This window comes from Oculina patagonica, chromosome 7 (assembly GCF_052425735.1).
Source record: "Oculina patagonica isolate OP01 chromosome 7, crgOcupat, whole genome shotgun sequence".
NCBI classification, from domain to species: domain Eukaryota; kingdom Metazoa; phylum Cnidaria; class Anthozoa; order Scleractinia; family Oculinidae; genus Oculina; species Oculina patagonica.
In genome coordinates, this window is record NC_135764.1 from 3,934,421 (window position 1) to 3,954,588 (window position 20,168).

General features: G+C 39.7%; 1 protein-coding gene across 1 annotated transcript; it reads right to left on the reverse strand.

The window, feature by feature from the left end:
* Window positions 1-383: 383 nt before the first annotated feature.
* Window positions 384-15,334, reverse strand: LOC144660364 (cytochrome P450 20A1-like). Its single transcript, XM_078520967.1, has 12 exons — window positions 15,157-15,334; window positions 13,759-13,811; window positions 12,747-12,916; window positions 11,199-11,344; window positions 10,331-10,498; window positions 10,011-10,090; window positions 9,344-9,461; window positions 8,663-8,717; window positions 5,520-5,640; window positions 4,708-4,819; window positions 4,498-4,562; window positions 384-2,380 (listed from the first exon to the last, which is right to left on the reverse strand). The coding sequence occupies exons 1-12, from the start codon at window positions 15,250-15,252 to the stop codon at window positions 2,131-2,133; spliced, it is 1,434 nt and encodes a 477-aa protein (XP_078377093.1). The 5' UTR covers window positions 15,253-15,334; the 3' UTR covers window positions 384-2,130.
* Between the last annotated feature and the right edge of the window lie 4,834 nt (window positions 15,335-20,168).

A 20,168-nucleotide genomic window follows, 5' to 3' on the forward strand; every position in this document is an offset into this window, starting at 1 on the left:
ACTTTAAACAACCAAAACGATTTTAGACTGTGGTAAACTTATTATTTTGACCAGAACTGTTTTACAGTCGAGGTTCCGTAGAAAACTCGGACTCGAAGTGTAACTGTTACTTAGCATAACCTAGTGACCGACCATTAGAAAACTAGCAATCTGATTTGGCACCTTCCTACCTTCGATTGCTGCCTTGAGGCTGAAAAATATTAAACGATCGGTTTTATCGACATTCTTTACAGAACAGCCACCGAAAACAATTGGATTGCTCATTTTCTCAACGAGTCACAGTTTCAAACGAAACGCTAATCATAAGGAAACAAGAAACATAACAAGCTACCATAGCAACGGTATAACTCATAGAAAACCCTTAATTAAAGAAAAACAAACTGTATGATCTCCGTTTTTTATTCCTGAATAACAATCAGCATTTTAAGATACAACTCGTTGCAAAGTTTTTAAAAAATAGCCTGCAGGGGGGTCAGAGCCACCTTAAATTGTGTAACATTTAAGGTAACTTTCAGCCCCCTTGTTCCTAGCAGCTACCGAGGGACAAGGCTGTCTAAAGGTACGATAGAAAATAGAGGAAAGGTAGCAGGGGCAAGACAATGACTGGAATCAGTGACTTGACCAATGTACCTCCTATGATGCCGCACATACTACTACAAACTGTGATACATTGATTAGAAAAACAAGTGAAAAATGAAACAAGAATTTTTTATCTCAATAACTGATACTAAAACGTGATAGTGTACCCTTTCCCTTAATGATTAAATAAAAATGTGAATTAGATTTTCTACTTTGCTGCATTGTACGTTTTAAACTGTCACATGCGAGACAGTGGAAAAAAATTTCAAATAATGTAATTTAGGTCAATTTTTATTTAACTATCCTATCTACCGCAACACTAAAAATACTTTTCATGTAAAGCGCATTTGACTATTTTTTATGAAATCCTTTCAAATTTTCATGTAAATTTTCCATCATTGTAATTTAGCTTAGTAGTTTCTATCTTTTTAAATTTTTATGTAAATTTTTAGATGCAATGCCCCTCTAAATATCAGCCAACGAGCTAAATGGGCTACCCTGCTCCTTAAACTGATTTTTAAAGTAGGAGAAGAACACAGTGACAACAACACTCATTTTTGGTTCGTAAATCGTCGTCAAAGCGCTCGGGACGTTTCCGATTTTTATTATCCAATCAGAGAATAGCACGAGCCATTCAGGAATACTCCAAAAGTTTCACGCCATCATAGCGTAATCAGTTGCTTAGCAACTTGGATGGAAATCGCGGGCTCAGTGTGGTCTCAGAGACCAGAATTCGTCATGAACTACTACATTTTCATCACTGACTTGTTAGCATCCACCAGCTATTTTTCAGTCGACTATTTGTAAAAACTAATCACGTGGTACATTTCTGCTCAACCAATAAAAATCAGCGAAAATTTTAACCGGCCAATTAATGGCAAGTGAGGATTTTAAAATGCCCTCATAATGAAAGTCCTCAGTTTGTCTCAAAATTTTGTAACCGCTCTGCACTGACTCCTCTTTGAGTTCTTTGATTAACTCAATGTGGATGTACTGCGGATGTGTTTTAAATTAAATTTTATTATTATTATTATTATTATTATTATTATTTTTTTTTTTTTTTGGGGGGGGGGAGGGAAAGGAGAGGTAGTATTAAGAATATTATTTAATTATGATTATTGTAGGATAATAACAGTGACAGTACATTTTGGCTTTTAAACTTGTGTGTTTTTATATCAAAAAAAGTCGGCTATCTAAGTTAAGCAAAATTGAACATTAGTCAGTAATAGTAAAGCTTGAAACTACATTACATTATCAAGCTTGGTTTTTACATCCAGCAACGGATGTACAAGGTATAATGCGAAACACATACTAACCCTTACCACTCGCTAAGGTTTGATACGAGAGGCACATGCAAAAAGCCGCACGTGCAAACAGCCGCACGTGCAAGCAGCCGAATAATGAAAAATGATTATTGATTCAACAAGCAGTGGGTTGACCAATTAAATTAAATTGGGAAATTAAATCAAAGCTTTTAAATAACGAGTGGCAGAGGCAAAGTCTGTTCTACACATTGTAACTGCTTGCTTTTCCTGTAACTTCTCTTAATATTTATCTCTCTGTCACAGTGACCCAGACCTCCTCCGCTGGTGACGTCACCAGGCCGTGATGAGGTTTCACGTCCTGTCCTTCTACAAGATGAAACTTGAATCGTTTAATGAGAACGGACAGGAATACCAGTCCCTCTGCGATCGAGAATCGCCATCCGGGACATTTCCGTTTCCCTGCAAAGCCAAATGGCTGGTAAGCAAGACTTGGGAGCTGTTTGATGTTCTCTGGGCTGAAGCGATCTGGATCAAACCTGAAACACGGAATTTGAGTCAGTTGTGGTGTGGGAGGCACGGTGGCCTAATGGTTAGTGCGCTGGACTCTGAGTTGAATGACCCGGGTTTGAGCCCTGGTTGGGGTGCTGCATTGTGTTCTTGGCTTGCGCAAGACACTTTACTCCCACAGTGCCTCTCTCCACCCAGGTGTATAAATGGGTCCTGGCGAATTTACTGCTGGGGGGTTAACCCTGCGAAAGAGTTGCATCCCATCCAGGGGGGAGTAGAAACATTCCTAGTCGCTTAATGCTACGAAAACTGGGATAAGCTCCGGCTGTATGAGCCACTTGACTCGGACACAGACTTACCTACCTACCTACCTACCTACTACCTATCTACCTACTTACCTGTGAAGCATTGGTAAATGAGAAGGCTATAAAAAGCATATCTTAATTTTCACCCTAGCATTGGGTATTTACTCGAAACAATCGGTAATAAACACAGGACCAGCCTGATTAAATAATAATCTCTCCGCACTATTAAGGTCATTCCCCTGTATTGCATTGCACATCCTTACTGCGCAAAATTTTAAGCGTAATTAGTGCGCGCACATCAACAAACTGGTGGCTTTTTTCTCTGTGGCCTAGTCCACGAAAAAAATTAATTGTTGTTTTCTCGTAAACGAGTACGGTAACCTATAACTATTTTCTCATATTTTGGGTGTAGTGATCACATTCTTTTTCCAAAATGAAAACAGATCAATTTCTATATTTCAATGTGGAAGACACAAGGTATTCCTGCTCTCAAATGAGTATGGTGACCTATTTTTATATTTTAAAATTGAAGTCCCCTTAAGGTAATGAACCAGTAGGTAAAGTTTGGTTGAAAATCTTTGTTCAGTTTTATTTTAGGGAAATGACCTAAACGTCACCTCCAGCTCGAGGCATGACCCAAATGGCTCGTTGTGCACAATTTTTTCTCCACTTTTTCTGTGTGGAAATTACACCATGGGGGGCAAATAACTACGTAGCTTATGTAAGGGAGTACCCCTCTTTGCCCTGTCACTTTTATATGGGAAATCCACCATATGAGTATGGTGACCCATTTTTATATTTTAAAATTGAAGTCCCCTTAGGGTAATGAACCAGATGCATTTAACCCTTGGACGTACAAGGTTTTTCCCAAATTTTGAAAAAAAGATTTACTCTACAATGCTGAAACTTTCAGTAGCTGTTCATTCATCCTTCGCGGAAATTTTGATATGTCAACCATGTCTCCATGGTATTTGACGTTGCCATGGCAACGTCATAAATACAGGCAGGTCTTGCCAAAAATCGTCATTTTTAACATTTTTCTTGATTTTTTCCAGTTTTTTTAAACAGAAATGCAAAATTTGTTTATTTTTACATTCCCTAAGCATTCTGGCTTGATTTTGCATCAATTTCCGTTATTTTGTGACTTTCTAAGAAAATGTTGAAATCCAAGATAGCGGATCCAAGATGGCGGATCCAAGATGGCGGCTCTTGTGACGTCACGTGACGTCATATGACGTCACAGCCAATTAAAATTATGTCATCTTGTAGAGTAAGCTAAGGGCTTTCTTCTCAGTGCAAAATATTTTCGCTATGCCTTAAAGGGGATACGTCACGGGGATTTAGCAGATTTTTGGTCAAAACTGCTCTGAAATAAGTGGTAGCCAACTTAACCCCTGTAAATCATTATCTTTAAACATCTAAAGGAAGATATAATCATAATTTGCCGCGAGGAATCAAACCATGGCTATAAATATCCATTTTTTGAAGACGCACCGAAATCATTTGAAAAATTAAGCCTTAATTTTTCAAATCGCAATCCATTTCCATCCAAGTCATCCGCAGCCACAGACGCTAGTTTACAGTTTCAGTGTTCTAAAATAGCAATTGTTAATGAAAATGGACCATTATTTTTGGGTTTTTTGTGACACAAGTATAAATTTTGGCTGTTCAAAAATTCTGGTAAAATTCGTGACAAAGCCCCTTTAATATAACGAAAACTCCGGGGAGGGGTTCCATCCCACCCCCCCCCCCCCCCCCTTGTACGGTGGTGGGGGTGTGAGTTTGCTTGTACGTCCGAGGGTTAATCAACACACGATAATTATACTGTATGATGTTATTACCTCCTGGGTTCTGGCCACAAATTGGGGTCCTGAAGAACAACTCCAAATGGCGTAATGATTGGTGTCTAAAATGAAACAAAAAACATCAGCTCCTCAGAAGAGAGATTAACTCGGAACAGATATTGTTCACAGACAAATATCAGTGCATATTTTCGCGCCAAATAGAGGCTATTACTAATAACTAGGACAGAACGCTGCACATGTACATACCTCTTTAGGAATTACGAATTCATCAACCTGGAGGTCATATTCATGGACTCGTGCACCCCATGGAGCCAACACTGAAGCACGCAAGGTCTCATCTATTACTTGACGAGTGTATCTAAAAGGAAATGGCACATGCTGAGATAAGCCTTAAAACAAAATCAAAGTTTCTTCACTACTGGATGTCAATGGGGATGGAGGGATTGCGCGATGGTATGAGCGCTTGCTTCCCACCAATGTTGCCGGGGTTTCAATCTTGGACTCAGTGTCATATGTGGGTTGAGATTGTTGTTGGTTCTTGTCTTGCTCCGAGGGTTTTTCTCCGGATTCTATGGTTTTCCTACTCGGCGTCATATGAGAGTTGAGTTTGTTGTTGGTTCTTTTCTCTGGGTTCTCCAGTTTCCCCTACACGGCATAAGATGCGAGGTGAGTTTGTTGTTGGTTCTTGTCTTGCTCCAAGGGTTATTCTTTGGGTTCTCCAGTTTTCTTCTTGTCCACAAAAACCAACACTTCTACATTCCAATTCAATCAGAAATCCAAGAGCCACAAGATTGTATACTAAGTTGTAAGACTGTTCCTCTTGTTACACAAAGTTAATTTATTTAATTTAATGTGTGTCATGAGACAGTTCAACAATCAACTTAAATATATCCCTTTCAATTCCTTTACTGTGTACCAAAGTTCAAAATAGAAAAAAAAAAACAATCTAGATTTCTATTTGCCAATAATGATTATAAAAACAAACAGTAGAAGAACTGTGCAATAGCTCTCATTTGAATGACCACTCAAAATAAGAAAGAAAGTAAAGCTCTACTCACTTGAGTTCCGAGGCTACTTGTGGTTTGATGTCTTCATCTCCCAGAACTTCTTCCAGTTCTGCGAAAACCTTCTCCTGAATCTCGGGATGTTTTGTCAGATAGTACAAACACCAAGTCATCACTGAAAGAAATGTTTTTTTTTTTTTATTTTACTGTACAGTTTGGAAAAAGTGACGCATATTAACTGGGCGGAAAACTTCTGTGTTACTCAAATGACTGCTTTTCTAAATTTTTTACCGTTCTGCACTAAACCATTCTAGCCAAAGCAGCGGTTAAATATTAACTGCAAAGTTAGTATTTCTTCATGCTTCTTGTTACTTTCAGGTTTAGCTGCATTTTCAGAACTTCTTTTGGACGGTTGCAACTTTAGGGGGTGGGCTTGCTGTTTTTGGGAAGCTAAAATGTGTACTGATAAGGTCGATCCATGTGGTAAAATGATATGCTTAGATTGCTACTATAACTAAATTTCAACCCCTTGCAATTTTAGCCCTGGTCTCATGGAGCATTCCATGAAAGATTTAAAATGGCATTTTTAATTTCAAATACAGTAATTTATCTGTATTGGTTCCAGAGATATTTAAGCTCAAGAATTGTTTAAAACATGTAATTTTTTTAAATAATCAAGTAAATAAATAGAGCTATCTTGGTCAATTTGCTGCAGAGACCACTGAAACTGGTAGTCTAAGAGTTCTTTAGGGGACACACACAGGGTGAGACGAAAATAGAAAAGTCAGCTTACCCTTTGGGCAAGCCATTATCTTATCTTACTAGCCCAACGCTCTGAGAAGCTAGCCCGAAGGTAATTTGCATAATGAATTATATGCAAATTTAAAATTGTTCTTCCTTTGGAGACAATAAATACATAAACATTCAAAAAGAAAAAGAAAATAATCTTACCACAAGAAACAAACACATTACAGTCAACTCTCGCCTTGCGGACACCCCGCTATTGCGGACGCTCGCTATTACGGACAAAATCCAGATCCCCGGCGAATAAGGTTTGACTGGAAATGACTCCCGTTATTACGGACTCTCGCTATTACGGACACTAAACGACGCCCCGAGCGTGTCCGCTTTAACGAGAGGTGACTGTATAGCACACTTTGTAGCTTAATGTAGATCCTTCAGGATCCTTCATATTTGTAATCCTACATTTCAAGAGACACAATTCATATGCATACATGACGTACCCAATGCCTGCAATGCATTTCGGGGCGTTTTCAAAAACGGTCAGCCATTTGCAAGTTTTACGAAGTGATGGAGTACTTTACGGCTAAGCAATACCATGGATTGGAACACTATGACTTTTTTTCTTATTTTGAACGTTTTAGAAGAAAAGATCTTCCAATATAATTTTCTGAAAGGACACAATTCCACAGAAAATGGCCGTTACTCATCATAGTCGCCACGTTCAAGTTGGTGACTATAAAACCAGGAGTTTTAGTCGCCAAGGATGCAGTGAGTTACATTTTCGAGCCCCAAATTTTTCTGAAGGTTGTCACAAAAAAAAACAATGTTTCTTGCCCGTGTGTTGCTTGCCCGTCGGGCAACTCGTGATCAGAATACGCTAGCCCGACGGATAATTCTACTAGCCCCGGGCTATCGGACAGCACTTTTGTCGCGCCCTGGTCACACATATGGTTATGATAAATATTTGTTTCCATGATAACACACTCTTTTCCAGTACCCTCCAACCCATATTCAATATTTTAGTGATTTTAAACACAGACAAATTAACCAGGCCAAGAAGTCTACCTAACACATTAATATGCTTGCTAAATCATACAGATGGGGCATCATTGGCAAATATCAAATGGAATGCCAAATGGCCAGACAAGCCTTCAACATCGGGGAGGTCTGGCACCCAGCATGTTGCCATGGTAACAGAATTGTTAAGGTAGTAGAACTGTTCAAAACATGCCAATTTGAAAATAAATGTCTTCAAAGTTAAACATGCTTTGATTGACTACAATTTAAACAAGGGGAGTTTCAAATCAAGCCAATCAAACCATAGTTACAAATTAAACTCTAGTATAACAAAGGGATTTTAAAACAGTTCATTTTAATGGCTGTTCCCTTTTGTTAAAATCCAGGAAATCGAGGAAATACAGTACATGGTCTCTACTAAATGACTTTTGGATTTGCTAACAACCATAAAAATTTTACTGCTACCTTTGGAGGATCCCTTCTTTCGGGGATACTTACTTTCAGAGCTTAAAAGTAAAATTAAAATACATTAATTTAATTCACTGTTCAGGCACGTCAACTACATGTAGCCAGAAAGCCACTCACCACTAGAAACATAACAACTAGTGGTAACCACAGGTTAGAAGGTGCGGGCCTTGACGCACTTAGAAAAGGTACTGGTACGAAAGTGCGTAATTTTAGATGGCAGTGTCGATAAATGATTAAATGGACAAAAGACAATTATCCCGAGTAAGCGTCACGCAAGGAATGCATGTTTTTATCGTTTGGGGAGTGTAATCGAGCACGCGGTGTAAATTGAGATGTGATTTTTCTCAGTCGGTAAACTCGCTATGTTGTGCTCGCCTTTTATTAACGTGGCGCGATTAATGATAAATCACGCTTAATTGCCGCGAACCGGCCGCGAACCAGTCAGAGTTGTTTTTTGTCGGATTGACAGTTTAGTGAACTGCAGTCGAGCATGCGGTGTGAATTGAGATGTGATTTTCCTCGGTCGATAAACTCGCTATGTTGTCAGTGTTATAACGAATTTCTCGAGAATAACCGTTGTTGGAATCATTCGCTTTGCCGTGGCTTATGCGTGATACAATCAGAGCAAATTTTCGCAAAAGCAACACCCGTAAAACAAGTCTGCAAATTGTAATGTTTGCAATCTTCCATGTGACAGAAGCCTAGATCTTATGTGACAATCGTTCTTGGAGAACAGATTTTCTCTTCCGGTGTTACGACAAACTGTCGTGATTGACACATTTTTTGCATTCCGATCGTTCTTACTGGAAGAACAAAATTTTCAACTTCCGGTTTGCAGATAGCCTTTATAAACGTGGCGCGCACGCGTAATACGCAATCCGCTGGTCACTGTCAAGATTAGGGTTGCGGGCCTCTCTTGGGCCCGCAATAATATTGTGACTTGCACTGCAAGCAAAATTTTTACTCACTGTTTCCTGTTGTATGGAACCCTCCAACGATGAAGGTTATGACCTGATCACAAGTCTACATACAGGAAAGGAAACAACAAATTATTATTAACTGATAATAAGTATTTATAATTAATGGGTCAATAATCCATGTGTTGATCATGGTTGGCCAACAAGTGAATTGACACATTGTCAAACACGACCTGGGAAAACACTTTGTTGAAATGCATTGTCAAACAGAAGAAAAAAAAATATTATGTTTATAGTGGTCATGCACTTAGCTTCATATCTCAACGAGATAGCTAGTTTACAGGCATGCCACTGAAACAGAGGAAACAAATTTTTCTAAATGAACATAACAAGGTTAAAAATCCCAACTGGCAGGAGGCAGACCAGTTGGCTATATACAAAGCGTGACCGAGGATTTGAACTCGGGACAACCGAGAAACAAATCCAGCTGGTGGCAAGGGCAGGTCTTGAACTGGGGACCTCCAGATTACAATACCAGCGCCCTTAACCACTCAGCCACGCTTGCCTCCTAAAGAATGCAGAAGACATGTAGCAAACACTCCAGCTGTGAGCCTGCACTGCTTGATTAGGAGTCAAACTGATGCTAATTAAAAAGCCACCGCATTAATCAACAGCTGTGATTAAGAGGTTGATAACTCAAGTAAATTTAACACAAGCAAAATGGAATCAAACCTCTTCCTCATCCATGAAATCACAATCTAATATGGAATCAATGATCAGCTTTTCAGCTTTATCGTCATCCTGTCGTCTGCGCTTGATTATTTCTTTGACAAGGTTATGAAAGTCTGCCCTTGCTGTAGAGTTCACATTTTTGCATAACATGTTTACCATATAAAATTCATACGACAGTCATACAAAAATGAGGTAATTTTTTTCACAAGTTGTTCTCATCCTTAAATTCTCACAGATCTATATAGCTCTCTACATGATTGTATCTTCAGCCACAAGGTTTAAATTATTTCCTAGCATTGTTATACTGTAATGAGAAAGCCTAAAAACTATTGTAACTCGTTAGGCTTCTCTGCCTTCCGCTTCATAGCTACTTCTCTTATGCATGCTAATGTTATGGATGCATTGCAAACAAATAAAAGCTGCTGAGGTGTAATGAAGTGATGTTTTGGTCCGAGTATGTCTTTTTCATATTTTAATTAACAATAATCTAGTCTGCGAATACAACTACCTCTCATTGCTCTCAGCCCAAGAGGGCAGGGATCATGAATTCAGACATACATGTAGACTCTCCTTTGAGATTCCCCATCCAGCCAGGAGCGATGAGAGGTGGCTTTATTCATAGGCTATTAACAATCCCTTACAAGTACAAACATCATACTGTAGTTACCTTTTAGGAATTTTTTTTTCTCTTTCACTATCTTTATCAGGAGGTGGTCCAGTAAGCCTGGCTTCCATCTCTCCCCAACACTGAGGAAAAAATATCAAATTTATCAAAATTAAATCATGAATACCCCCAGTACAAGCAATTACATGCAGCAACCCAATGAATAGAAATTAAGTATATTGGGCATAGAACTTTTGTGTAAATGAAAAAAAAAATGATATTATTATATCATTCGAATTCTAAATATGCGAGAGTAATTTTTTGATAAATTCTGACACATTTTAATAAAATTAAGCTACCCTGTAATATAATGGAAATCTTACCACATCATAAATCGTGGTCAATTTGTCAATTTCTTTCTCGTCCATAAAGATGCGCCCCATTCCTGCAACAGATATGGCTTTAACAGCCATGGCTATCATGTTTTTTGCTAGAGGAATATGTTCTTCAGAACCACACTTGGCAAACTTGTCTGCGGTTTCTTTGGCAATCTGTTGAAAATTTAAGAAAAACTAAAGTTAAGGGAGATTTTTAGTAAAAGCTATTACTGCCACTTGTTAAATCCTGGTTCTCATTTTTGAGATACGCACAAGCACAAGCACATTAGCATCAGCATAGCTTAGCACAAGTAAACACTAGTGTGCACCAAGGTGAAAAACAGTAAGTTCCAGCCCAAGAAAAAGGAACATATGTCCCCTTTTCCCGTGCTTGTGCTTTTTTCGCAAGTGGGAACTGTGACTCCTATCATGCTATGTTTGAACAAATTTTTAAAGCACTGCCCTTGCATAAATCGTCTTATACCCATTGCAAGTGTGAACATTGTTGTGGTTATGCTTGCGCTTATGCCTGTGCTTATCTCTTAAGTGTGAACCAGCCTTAAGAATTTTAATTGAAAAATTAAATGTCACTCACTGGGATACCATTTTGAAATCACATAATGGTGTGTAGAATACATTCACGAGTCTGAGAATCATTTGGTGCCCATTACCAATGTGGTGTCTGAGTACAAGGTTTGTATGTACGACACAGTTGGTATCATTTGTATCAAGTTTTGCATAGTGCAACCAATAGTATACATGAAAACACGACTTGAATTTAGGGAAAGCACAAAGTTATGCCTACACTGTATAATGATTAGTGCTGTTCACTTTATGAAGGCAGTAAAATCATATTAGACTAAGTGTTATTCACCTTGACAAAGTGTTCATAGTAGTCTTTCACAGCATCGTGACTAAAGCTTCTATCCATCATCTGACGTCTTTTTCTTCCCTCAGGACCATTGACATACTGGATACTCTTCTTACCAATAAGAGGCTCAAACAGTTTGAACATTTCCGCTGAAAGGTAAATGACCAGATTTGTAGTAATGTTACCACTAGTGATTATTTTCCCATTATTTTATTTAGCCTGAGTCACGCAATGACCATTGTTAAGAAAATTTGTAAATTTATTAGCGATGCTTAGCTAGATCACACTTCATTACCTTGTGCGCTGTCTGCGTTCAGTTTACTTGCGAAGGAGATTGCAAAGTTTAATGCGTTTCTTTTATATGTTGCAATTTCTAACTATCCAGGAGTACAAAGAGGACAATCGATTGACAGTCTTCAATCGCTGGATTAATGTACACGAAGTCCTGTGTTTGATACCAGTGCAGTGATATCCTTTAATATTATCTGAACTTGCGACTGAGCCTGAGTAAGTTGCAAGTAACATGTACATGATGGGTGAGTGAGTGAGTGAATAAGGAGACAGTAAGCCTTTATAAGAGGGGGAACCCAATGATCCAACCGCCAATGAATCTTAATAAAATACATGCAGTCTAAACTCAGCCGCGACACAGTCGTTAAGTATAACACCTCACTTACCGTAATGATTCGATTTAGCGCCCGGGGCGCTTATTTACTCTTGGCACCTCAAGGGAGGGCGCTTATTCGAGACAGGGCGCTTATTTAATTTTTTGAGAAACAACCAAATGTTCAAAACAAAACTTAAATAAATATTAAACTCATCACCAATAGATGAGTGTGGGGATGGTGCCTGAGACTATGTGGGAGCCGCCAGCAAGCGCGATGGTAACCATGACAACCCTGGGAGCGGCAACCACCAGACACCGTCACACTGAGAGAGGAAACTCAGTGGAAAGCAAAAACTAAATACTTACCAGTATTTACCTATGGGTTAGGGTGGGTGGGAACAAAACGGCGAAAAAGGTGGACTTGCTCAAATGGCAACGCGAGCGAAAATGGCTTGACCTTCACGGGAGAGCTGTAAATTTACTGAAACCCCTGAATAAACCCTGAGGCCGCCCCAACATCAGGGGAGCAGCCGCTGGCCAGCAACTATTGTCTCGAGTTTAACCTTGCCTAAATTTCAGTTAGCCACATTTAAAATAACTAACAATAACAGAAACTGTAACAGTAACAAATTGTTGAAAGTTCAGTTACTTTTTATTGTTCATTTTAGCAGTAAATATATACATGTACGGTACAGTAAATGTTCATGAGTTTATCTATTCGACGTCAATGACTTCAGTAGGGACAGTTATCCACAATAGGGGCGCTTATTAGAATAGGGGCGCTTATAAGAATGGGGGCGCTAATACGAATAAGGGGCGCTTATTGGAATAGGGGCGCTTATTGACAAAAACCTATTTGAAGGGGGGCGCTTATTCGGAAGGGGGCGCTTATTGGAAGGAGGGCGCTAAATCGAATCATTACGGTATAATAGTTTTTTACTTACGAGGTCTATCAAACAGAGGTTGTACATCTTTCCAGTGCTCTGGTGCTGCCAAACTGACAACATATTTTTTGCCCCACCAGAATCCTGCTATGGAACCATACTTCTCGTGCAGTAACATCAAATACTCATGGAGACTTCCAGCTTTTCCCACATCACCCAGATTTCCCATCCTGAAAATGACATCACAATCCCTCATAAGGCAAGTAAAAAGAGGCTAACGCAGACAGCAAATAAGTCTTCAGTCGAGCCGAGTGGCCTACTAGGCCGGAGCTTATATGTACCGTATTTATTCGATTAAGCACCCTGGGCGCTTATTAAATTTTTGGATCTTGAGAGTGGGCGCTTATTCGAGGTGGGTGCTTATTCGAGGCTGGGCACTTATTTAATGTTCACGATTTTCAACAAATAGTAAGTTTATTTTCGTAACAAAACAATAAATAATAACAAAACGTGAAGATGTACCAAAGCAGAATTAATTTTTAACTGTTCATCGAAAGTTTCTGTAAAATACTAAGAAAATTCGGTCATGCGGAAGTCTTCTCAGTATTACTTAGCTAAATTTCAATAATCAATACTCCTCTTGAGCACTTCAGTTTTTTATGGGGTGGGGGGTGGGTGCTTATTCGAGGCTGGGCACTTATAAACTTTTCCTACCTTCAGGGTGGGCGCTTATTCAAGGTTGGGCGCTTAATCGAATAAATATGGTATCTCAGTTTCAGTAGCATGAAGTGATTAGGACAATTTCTACTCCCCTAGCTGGAGGGGATGCTAGTCAATTGCAGGGTTACCCCTAGCATTAAATTCACTGGTACCCATTTACACACCTGGGAAGAGAGAGTTAAGTGTTTTGCCCAAGAACACAACACAAAGACCCCGGCCAGGGCTTGAACCCGTATGACATGATACTGCACCCCTCCTCTCCTGAGAAGGCAGGGAGGGCTGAAGAGTCATCTGATAACACATACTGAAACAGACTTAACATACTGGTAACCTTAATTCATTAATCACTTACTCTGAATCTGAAGGCTCTTCTCCTGGAATTGATGGGCCTTTTGATACACCCCTCTAGAAAAGATTAGTAAAACTTTCAGGATAAGATTTGTATGAATAAATGCTCAGCTACAGATCTGCAAGGAGTTGAAACTTGTACATCAAGGTTTTTTTAGAAGCTGAGACAAGTAGGTGCAAAGCTCTCCTGGAAAACCATTATCGTTATCATTAGTCCTTATCGCACCATGAGAGCTCCTTTAAATTGCAAATCCACGAATTAACTAAGAAAACAAGGTTGGAGAATGTTCATAACATTAACTGCAGTTTTCAAAGACTTGCAAACTCTGAAATTTAAAACCCAATCAACGATTGCCCTTTTTGCTGCCATCAATCATAATTATAGAGACAGCCAACGAACCTTGAAAAACCAATGAAAACAAACAAAATGGATCGAAATCAACCAATCACAACTGACAAATGTGACCTTTTGACCCAGTTGAAGTGAACTTCTGTTTCCCAAAAGGACAGCTAAGATGATTGACAGAAGCAAAAAGTGCAAACCGTCAGTTGAGGTTTGAATTTCAGAGTGCATATGTCTTTAAAAACCACAATAATAATGTTGACTCTTTCATTTGTAAAAATTCCGTAACTTTATATATGAAGCACGTATATATTAGAGAACTCTGTGACCAGACCTCACTGTGAAAAATCTTCTAATGAAGTGAGTTAAAGTCATGGTTTGCTACTGTAATTTCATTCTTTCTTATTTTTTGTATTGCTATTTTCAGGCTTAACTGCAGAATACCCCGCAAATAGATTCATCTTATTGAATAACAATAGTTCCTATATAGTTTCCTGCCTTGTTCTTCAAAGAGTTCCGACATGGTGAATCTCATTTGCAGGGTATTCTGCAGTTGCTCCATTTTCCATTCATGTAACACCATCAGTATATGGGAATACCGATAAAATTGTTGTTGTTGGGTAAAAGCAGCACTACTGCCGGAGTATTGGGGACAGCAATATTTTGGCGTTTTATTGATACTATAAAAACAAAGAAATCCAAAACCCCTCCTATCTAAGTTTTATGGGACAGATTATCCTCCCTTGCAGTGAAATCTGGGAAAAATTATGTGAATTTTTAACTTCAGGAAGGACTGACGCTCCCTTGCCCAGCGGTCGTGCATCGACACGTCACGAGACATTCATTCATTCGCTGCACCCAAATTAATTGCTAATGTACTGTAGCACAAAATTCGCCAGAAAACACTCTGACAAGTTGAAATGACGAATTTACTGAAGAAGGTAGTCGCTTCTAGGCTAGGAAATGAGCTGAAACATAAAAAAGGGTGAATTTTGGCGTGCGCGACCTCATGGTGCAAAATTGGTAGTTTGCAGACATCACGTGAAGAAGCTTACTTACCCAGTCAAACATGAACAGCAGAACGACTATCAGCCCAAACACCATCACCACCGCAAATACACCCAGATCATTAACAGACAGATGAGAGGGAAACATGTTTTCTGCTCTTGTATCGATCAACACAGCTCCCAGTACGATGTCCACGATCCACGAAGGCACGAAGAAGAGTTCGACGATTTCCTCTAGATCCCAGGCTTTTCGAGCGCTTATTTCGCGTGGAATCTGGGAATGCGGAAGTCCAATGGATCAAGTGTCTAGCAGACTCAACAAGCAGACGGGGGTCGCAGCTCGCAGCTAGAATTTTCAACACTGTCGACAAAACAGCAAACAAAAAAATAGCCTGCAGTCAAGCCGGGTTTTTATGGAAGTGGCGGAAGAGATCGGCGAAAAAAGGAACCCTGATCGCAAGTGACAAAAATAGAAATGTTTCATTCCTGGTTTTATTGTAACCTGCGTAGCAAAGCGCCTGAGTAGTTATTTAAGCCCGTTTAAAAGAGAGCGCTATCGCGAAAAGGCCACGCGAAGAAAAATCGATTTTTTTCCTAGCGCGGCCCCCTCTCACCTTTCGCGTTTCCCATACTCCCGCTCAAAACTGAAGTTTCGTCCAGTCTTCTCTGCAAATATCCGCCATGCGCGAAGTATTCTCGCAACATCAACAAATTCATATTCGCTTGATAACTACCAGTAAATATTAGTGGTAAAAAGAAACGCCTCCCATACAAGGTCAAAGAAAGTTTTGATTGAAGGAAGTCTATCCCCAGCTGCTCGTTGGAATTTTGATTCAAAAGGTCGCGTTTCATTGAAATTGATGTTAAGCTTACCAGACCAACCTGGAAAGTTACAACCTCGAGGTCATGGTACACCGCGATTTGGTGTCAGGTTTACTAGAACAGTCACTGTGCGCCTGGAAGCTGTAGTTCTTTTAAAATCGTCACGAGTGTAGTTTGCACTTATTACTTTTTGAAGAATTCTTCGCTTTCAATACTGCGTTCTCCACCCCCCCCCCCAATGGGGCGGGGGGGAAGGGGGTGCCCCCATATAAAAGGGACGGAGATGCTCGTCGTCTCGCTTCGGGCTGTTTTAGTCTTAGGCCGATGTTCTCATCGAGTGACCTTCTAAAAGTCAAGGTTGGCAATTGTAAAGGTTGGCAATTGTAAAGGTTGGCGTCATAGGATTGACTTAAACTTGTTCCTCAGACCTTATACATGCTCGCGACAGAGAGGACTAGGGACTACCCTTTCAAAACGTGAAACAAATTAGAAATATAAAAGGCAAAGGTTCGGCCAGTTGGTTCAGGTGGCCGCCTTCAACGTGAAGGTCGTGGGTTCGAATCTCAGCCCGACTAACAACCAGGGTCTTACAACAACTGGTAAGATCATGCTTGTCCTGAGAAAAGAACTTTGCCTCTTTTAGATGAACTCGTCCTTTGCGGGGGAAGGCGGCGGGGGGGGGGGGGGGGGGGGGCGTTACGTTGGCCTTGCCTTTTCCCACTCTACATCACAATTGCGATTGGTGCGCTATACACGTACGAGGTCTATCATCATCGTCAATGTCAACGTCAACATCATCATTATCATCATCATCATCATCATCATCATCATCATCATCACGGAAGCAAACGAAATTTCTTCAACTTCTTGCATATAACACACGCCGGCGAAAACAACAGAGTGAAATTTTTTATCATCACGATACCAAAGATAAAACAAAATAGCAAAGTTTGAGTTCAACTCCTTTATTTAAGTTTCTTTTTATATCACATTTAAGAGCGAATTTTTTTGTAGACCGCGTGAAAACAAAAATATGCGGTACAAACTTCCAAAGTCATCTACCTTCATTTTTGGCTTAGAGATACCTTATGGTAAGTCGATAAACGTGGTGTATTTTTTTTCGTTTAAATCTATTTTAATTTTCGAGAAAATATTCAGACACTGTAACGAGTGCCCGGCGACATAAAATGGCCGAAACAAGAGCGACGAACATGGTCACAAGAACTTAGCTCATCAAAAGCGTAAATTGAAGATGACCTTTCTCAAGTTTGTATATTTGTACAGGAGGCATTGACGAATGTTATGAGTCTAAAATAAGGATAATCAACTGAACTGTGAAATCCAGGCAGGCGTTTAAAAATCGCCATTTTCTCATTGTTTACAGATTTCATTTTGGAGACGTTTTTCACGAAGTACTTTTGCTATGCGGTATAACTCGGATTCGCCTGAAACTTTCGCTTAGATAAGTAGAAACGATGTACTTTTTAATTATATAAAAATTTGCTCTGGGCTTTTGATTTTATCCAAGAAATAGACCGTCCTACTTCGAAGAAATCGCTCGACAGTGACTTATGTAAACAAAGCAAATAATCGAATTACGCAGTACACTTTCTCTTAATATAGCCAAAATTCGAACACAATCTTATCATTTAGCTACACACGAGTTTATTTATTAATATTTTACTCTTACCTTGCAAAAGCAGTGGTAAAACATTGTTTTTCTTCATTCTTGACATTCTTTACCGGCAAATTGCACGGGCAAGCGGCTATGTTGCTTATGATACAATCAGTCGATATTAGCAAAGGCCCTCGTAAACATGGTATTTCTTGACAATTTTAACCACATTTCAGGTTCCATACAGCCATTCGTGCAAGGGACTTGATAACACGATGAACAGATTCACTTAACGACGTTTTAAGCCTCAAATGAGATGTTGTGAAATTCAAAGAACGGTTACATGTCATTGCTCGTGAACCCTCGTATTTGTCACGCAATGAGTCACGAACTCCCGGGGGGTGGGTGGGTACTTTACAGGGGGATCCCTTCAAAGTCTGCATTTTTCAACTGCCATTTAGATACAGTCGACTCCCGATAACTCGAATTCACGTTTTAAAAGTTTTCTCATGCTCTCTTGTTCGTCCACATGTGCAACCTCTCACTCGGTCATAAAAAAAGCCGCTTTTTGAACTCCATTTTCCCTTTTATTTATTCAATACAAAATAATCAAGATGTACAGACTTGAAAAAGCACTACATCTAGCACCAACGGTACGGTAATTTGTACAGGCTTTTTATTCCTGTTAAAATTATTATACTATTATACGGAACCCCATCTGGGCGTGGTAAAAGCTTTTTAATTTGACCCCGGAGCCGGATACCATTTCTATGTCTTATCAATGATCTGAAGACTGCCAACAAATCACGAGAGTATGTTTTACTTTGAGTGCAGCTCAAAACGGAACCTTTTTTGGTTAAACTGACAGGCAGCCTGCCACGTCCTGAACACCCTATATGTGTGACCAAAATCCGTAACTTAACCATAATATGGGAGTTCACCCTTCCCGCTTCCAATACACAGAGGAGTCTGTCATAAACGTTTTTACTTTTATTCATTTTACTTTGGGGGGGGGGGGGCTGATCAACTTAATAGTACGAGATAACTAGGAACGTCCCGCACACTTTTAACGGGATCGCAATAATGTTCGACTGCATTCACATAGGCCTGCATAGCAGGCGTCGAAAAGGGGGGGGGGGGGGGGGTGGGGGGAGGGAGAGCTGGGAAGAGGGAGAGAAAGAGGGAAAAAAACGTAGGGGGTTCTTAAGGCAGGCGTTCCCTCTTCCCCGTCTTTTTCCCTCCCCTTTTTACGCCTGCCGCGCAGGCTAGCATTCACTCGAATGCGGTGCTGTTTCAGCATATTATTACGTCAGGAAAACGTTACATAATCGACATTTGTTATCAGACGGCGCTAAGCTCGATTTTATATATATCCGTCACCACCGTTACCAGAATTTATCAGACTAAAACAGAGAAAAAGAACAAATCACTCTGTGTTGGGTTTCTCCTTTTTTAAACTTAATAATATCGCATTTTATATAACCAAAATATTAAACGGACTGAGAACTGACTTACAATAAACCCCTTCTAGCTCGAATTCGATGACGATAACGCTCATTCATGAACATAGCGCACTCGAGGCGTCACAGTTTCTATCCTTCGAAGCTTCACTTATTGGGTAATTTACGATTCCGATTATAATTACATAGTTTGTGGAGGAACAAAGTGGCATTTAAATTTTGAAAGAGTTTGGTCTTAATATTCATGAAAAATTGGAATTCCGGACAATCGGAAATCTGGATAATCGAGGTTCGACTGTACTTTCTATAGAAAATTAACAAAAATCGCAGACTTACCAGACCCAGCAGGGACAAATATGCCCGTACGTCGAAAGATCGTTCTCAAAAGCGCTTTGTTGATTTCCGGGGGGACTCGCCTATGAAAGTGACGGGGGTATAAATTTTTGATATTTGGTCTCACTTAGGGTCTTCCGCGAAAAAATAGCAATATTTTCAGCCAAAATGGTCTCGTTCAGGGTTATACACGCAGAAATATACAAATAGCAATTATATTTTTAGTTTTTTGGAGGCGTCTAGGGGTCAAGAAAAGCTAGAGCCACACTCAGATTGTTCTATTTTAGGGGTTCTTTTCAAAATTTCTGACGAGCATCCCCGTCCGTTTCATACAGTCCCCCCGGGTGTTGATTCCGCGGGCAGACTTGCGTGATTTCCCTTTTTTGGCATGCCTTAATAATTCTGCGGGAACGCGGCACCGTTGCGAACCTCTTTCTCCATCCATTGCCCAGAGAAAACCGATGAGCTGGGCAGATAGTAATGTCCGAAATATTCAAAGGTACATTGAAGATTGATGCCGCGCTAAAATGATATGAACGCAGAGGGAGTATAACAGAACTTCTTTCCGCAGCTCGACTTCGCATATCTTGGAGGCAGTATCCCCCAACTAATCTTTGAAAAGAGTAATTGATTTCCATTCTATACTCTGTAAAATTCTCTACTTATTAAAAGCACGAATCAACAAAATAAATTATCAGTTCTTGTTTGCTTTGGAAACTATGGCGCGACGCTCATTATATTGTTAGAGCTGCACCTAATCTAGTTTATTTTTCCTTTCTGATTTTTAAATAGAATCTCTGATATTTAAAAATGCTATTTCCACTTTGTTAAAAC

What these genes read in the sequence shown, in the direction of transcription:
- LOC144660364 (XM_078520967.1), bottom strand. Translation starts at nt 15,252, where the DNA reads ATGTTTCCCTCTCATCTGTCTGTTAATGATCTGGGTGTATTTGCGGTG. An exon ending in ATTTCATGGATGAGGAAGAG is followed by an intron (nt 8,718 to 9,343) that starts GTTTGATTCCAT and finishes TCCTGTATGTAG; the next exon opens with ACTTGTGATCAGGTCATAAC. An exon ending in TTGTGGCCAGAACCCAGGAG is followed by an intron (nt 2,381 to 4,497) that starts GTAATAACATCA and finishes TCCGTGTTTCAG; the next exon opens with GTTTGATCCAGATCGCTTCA.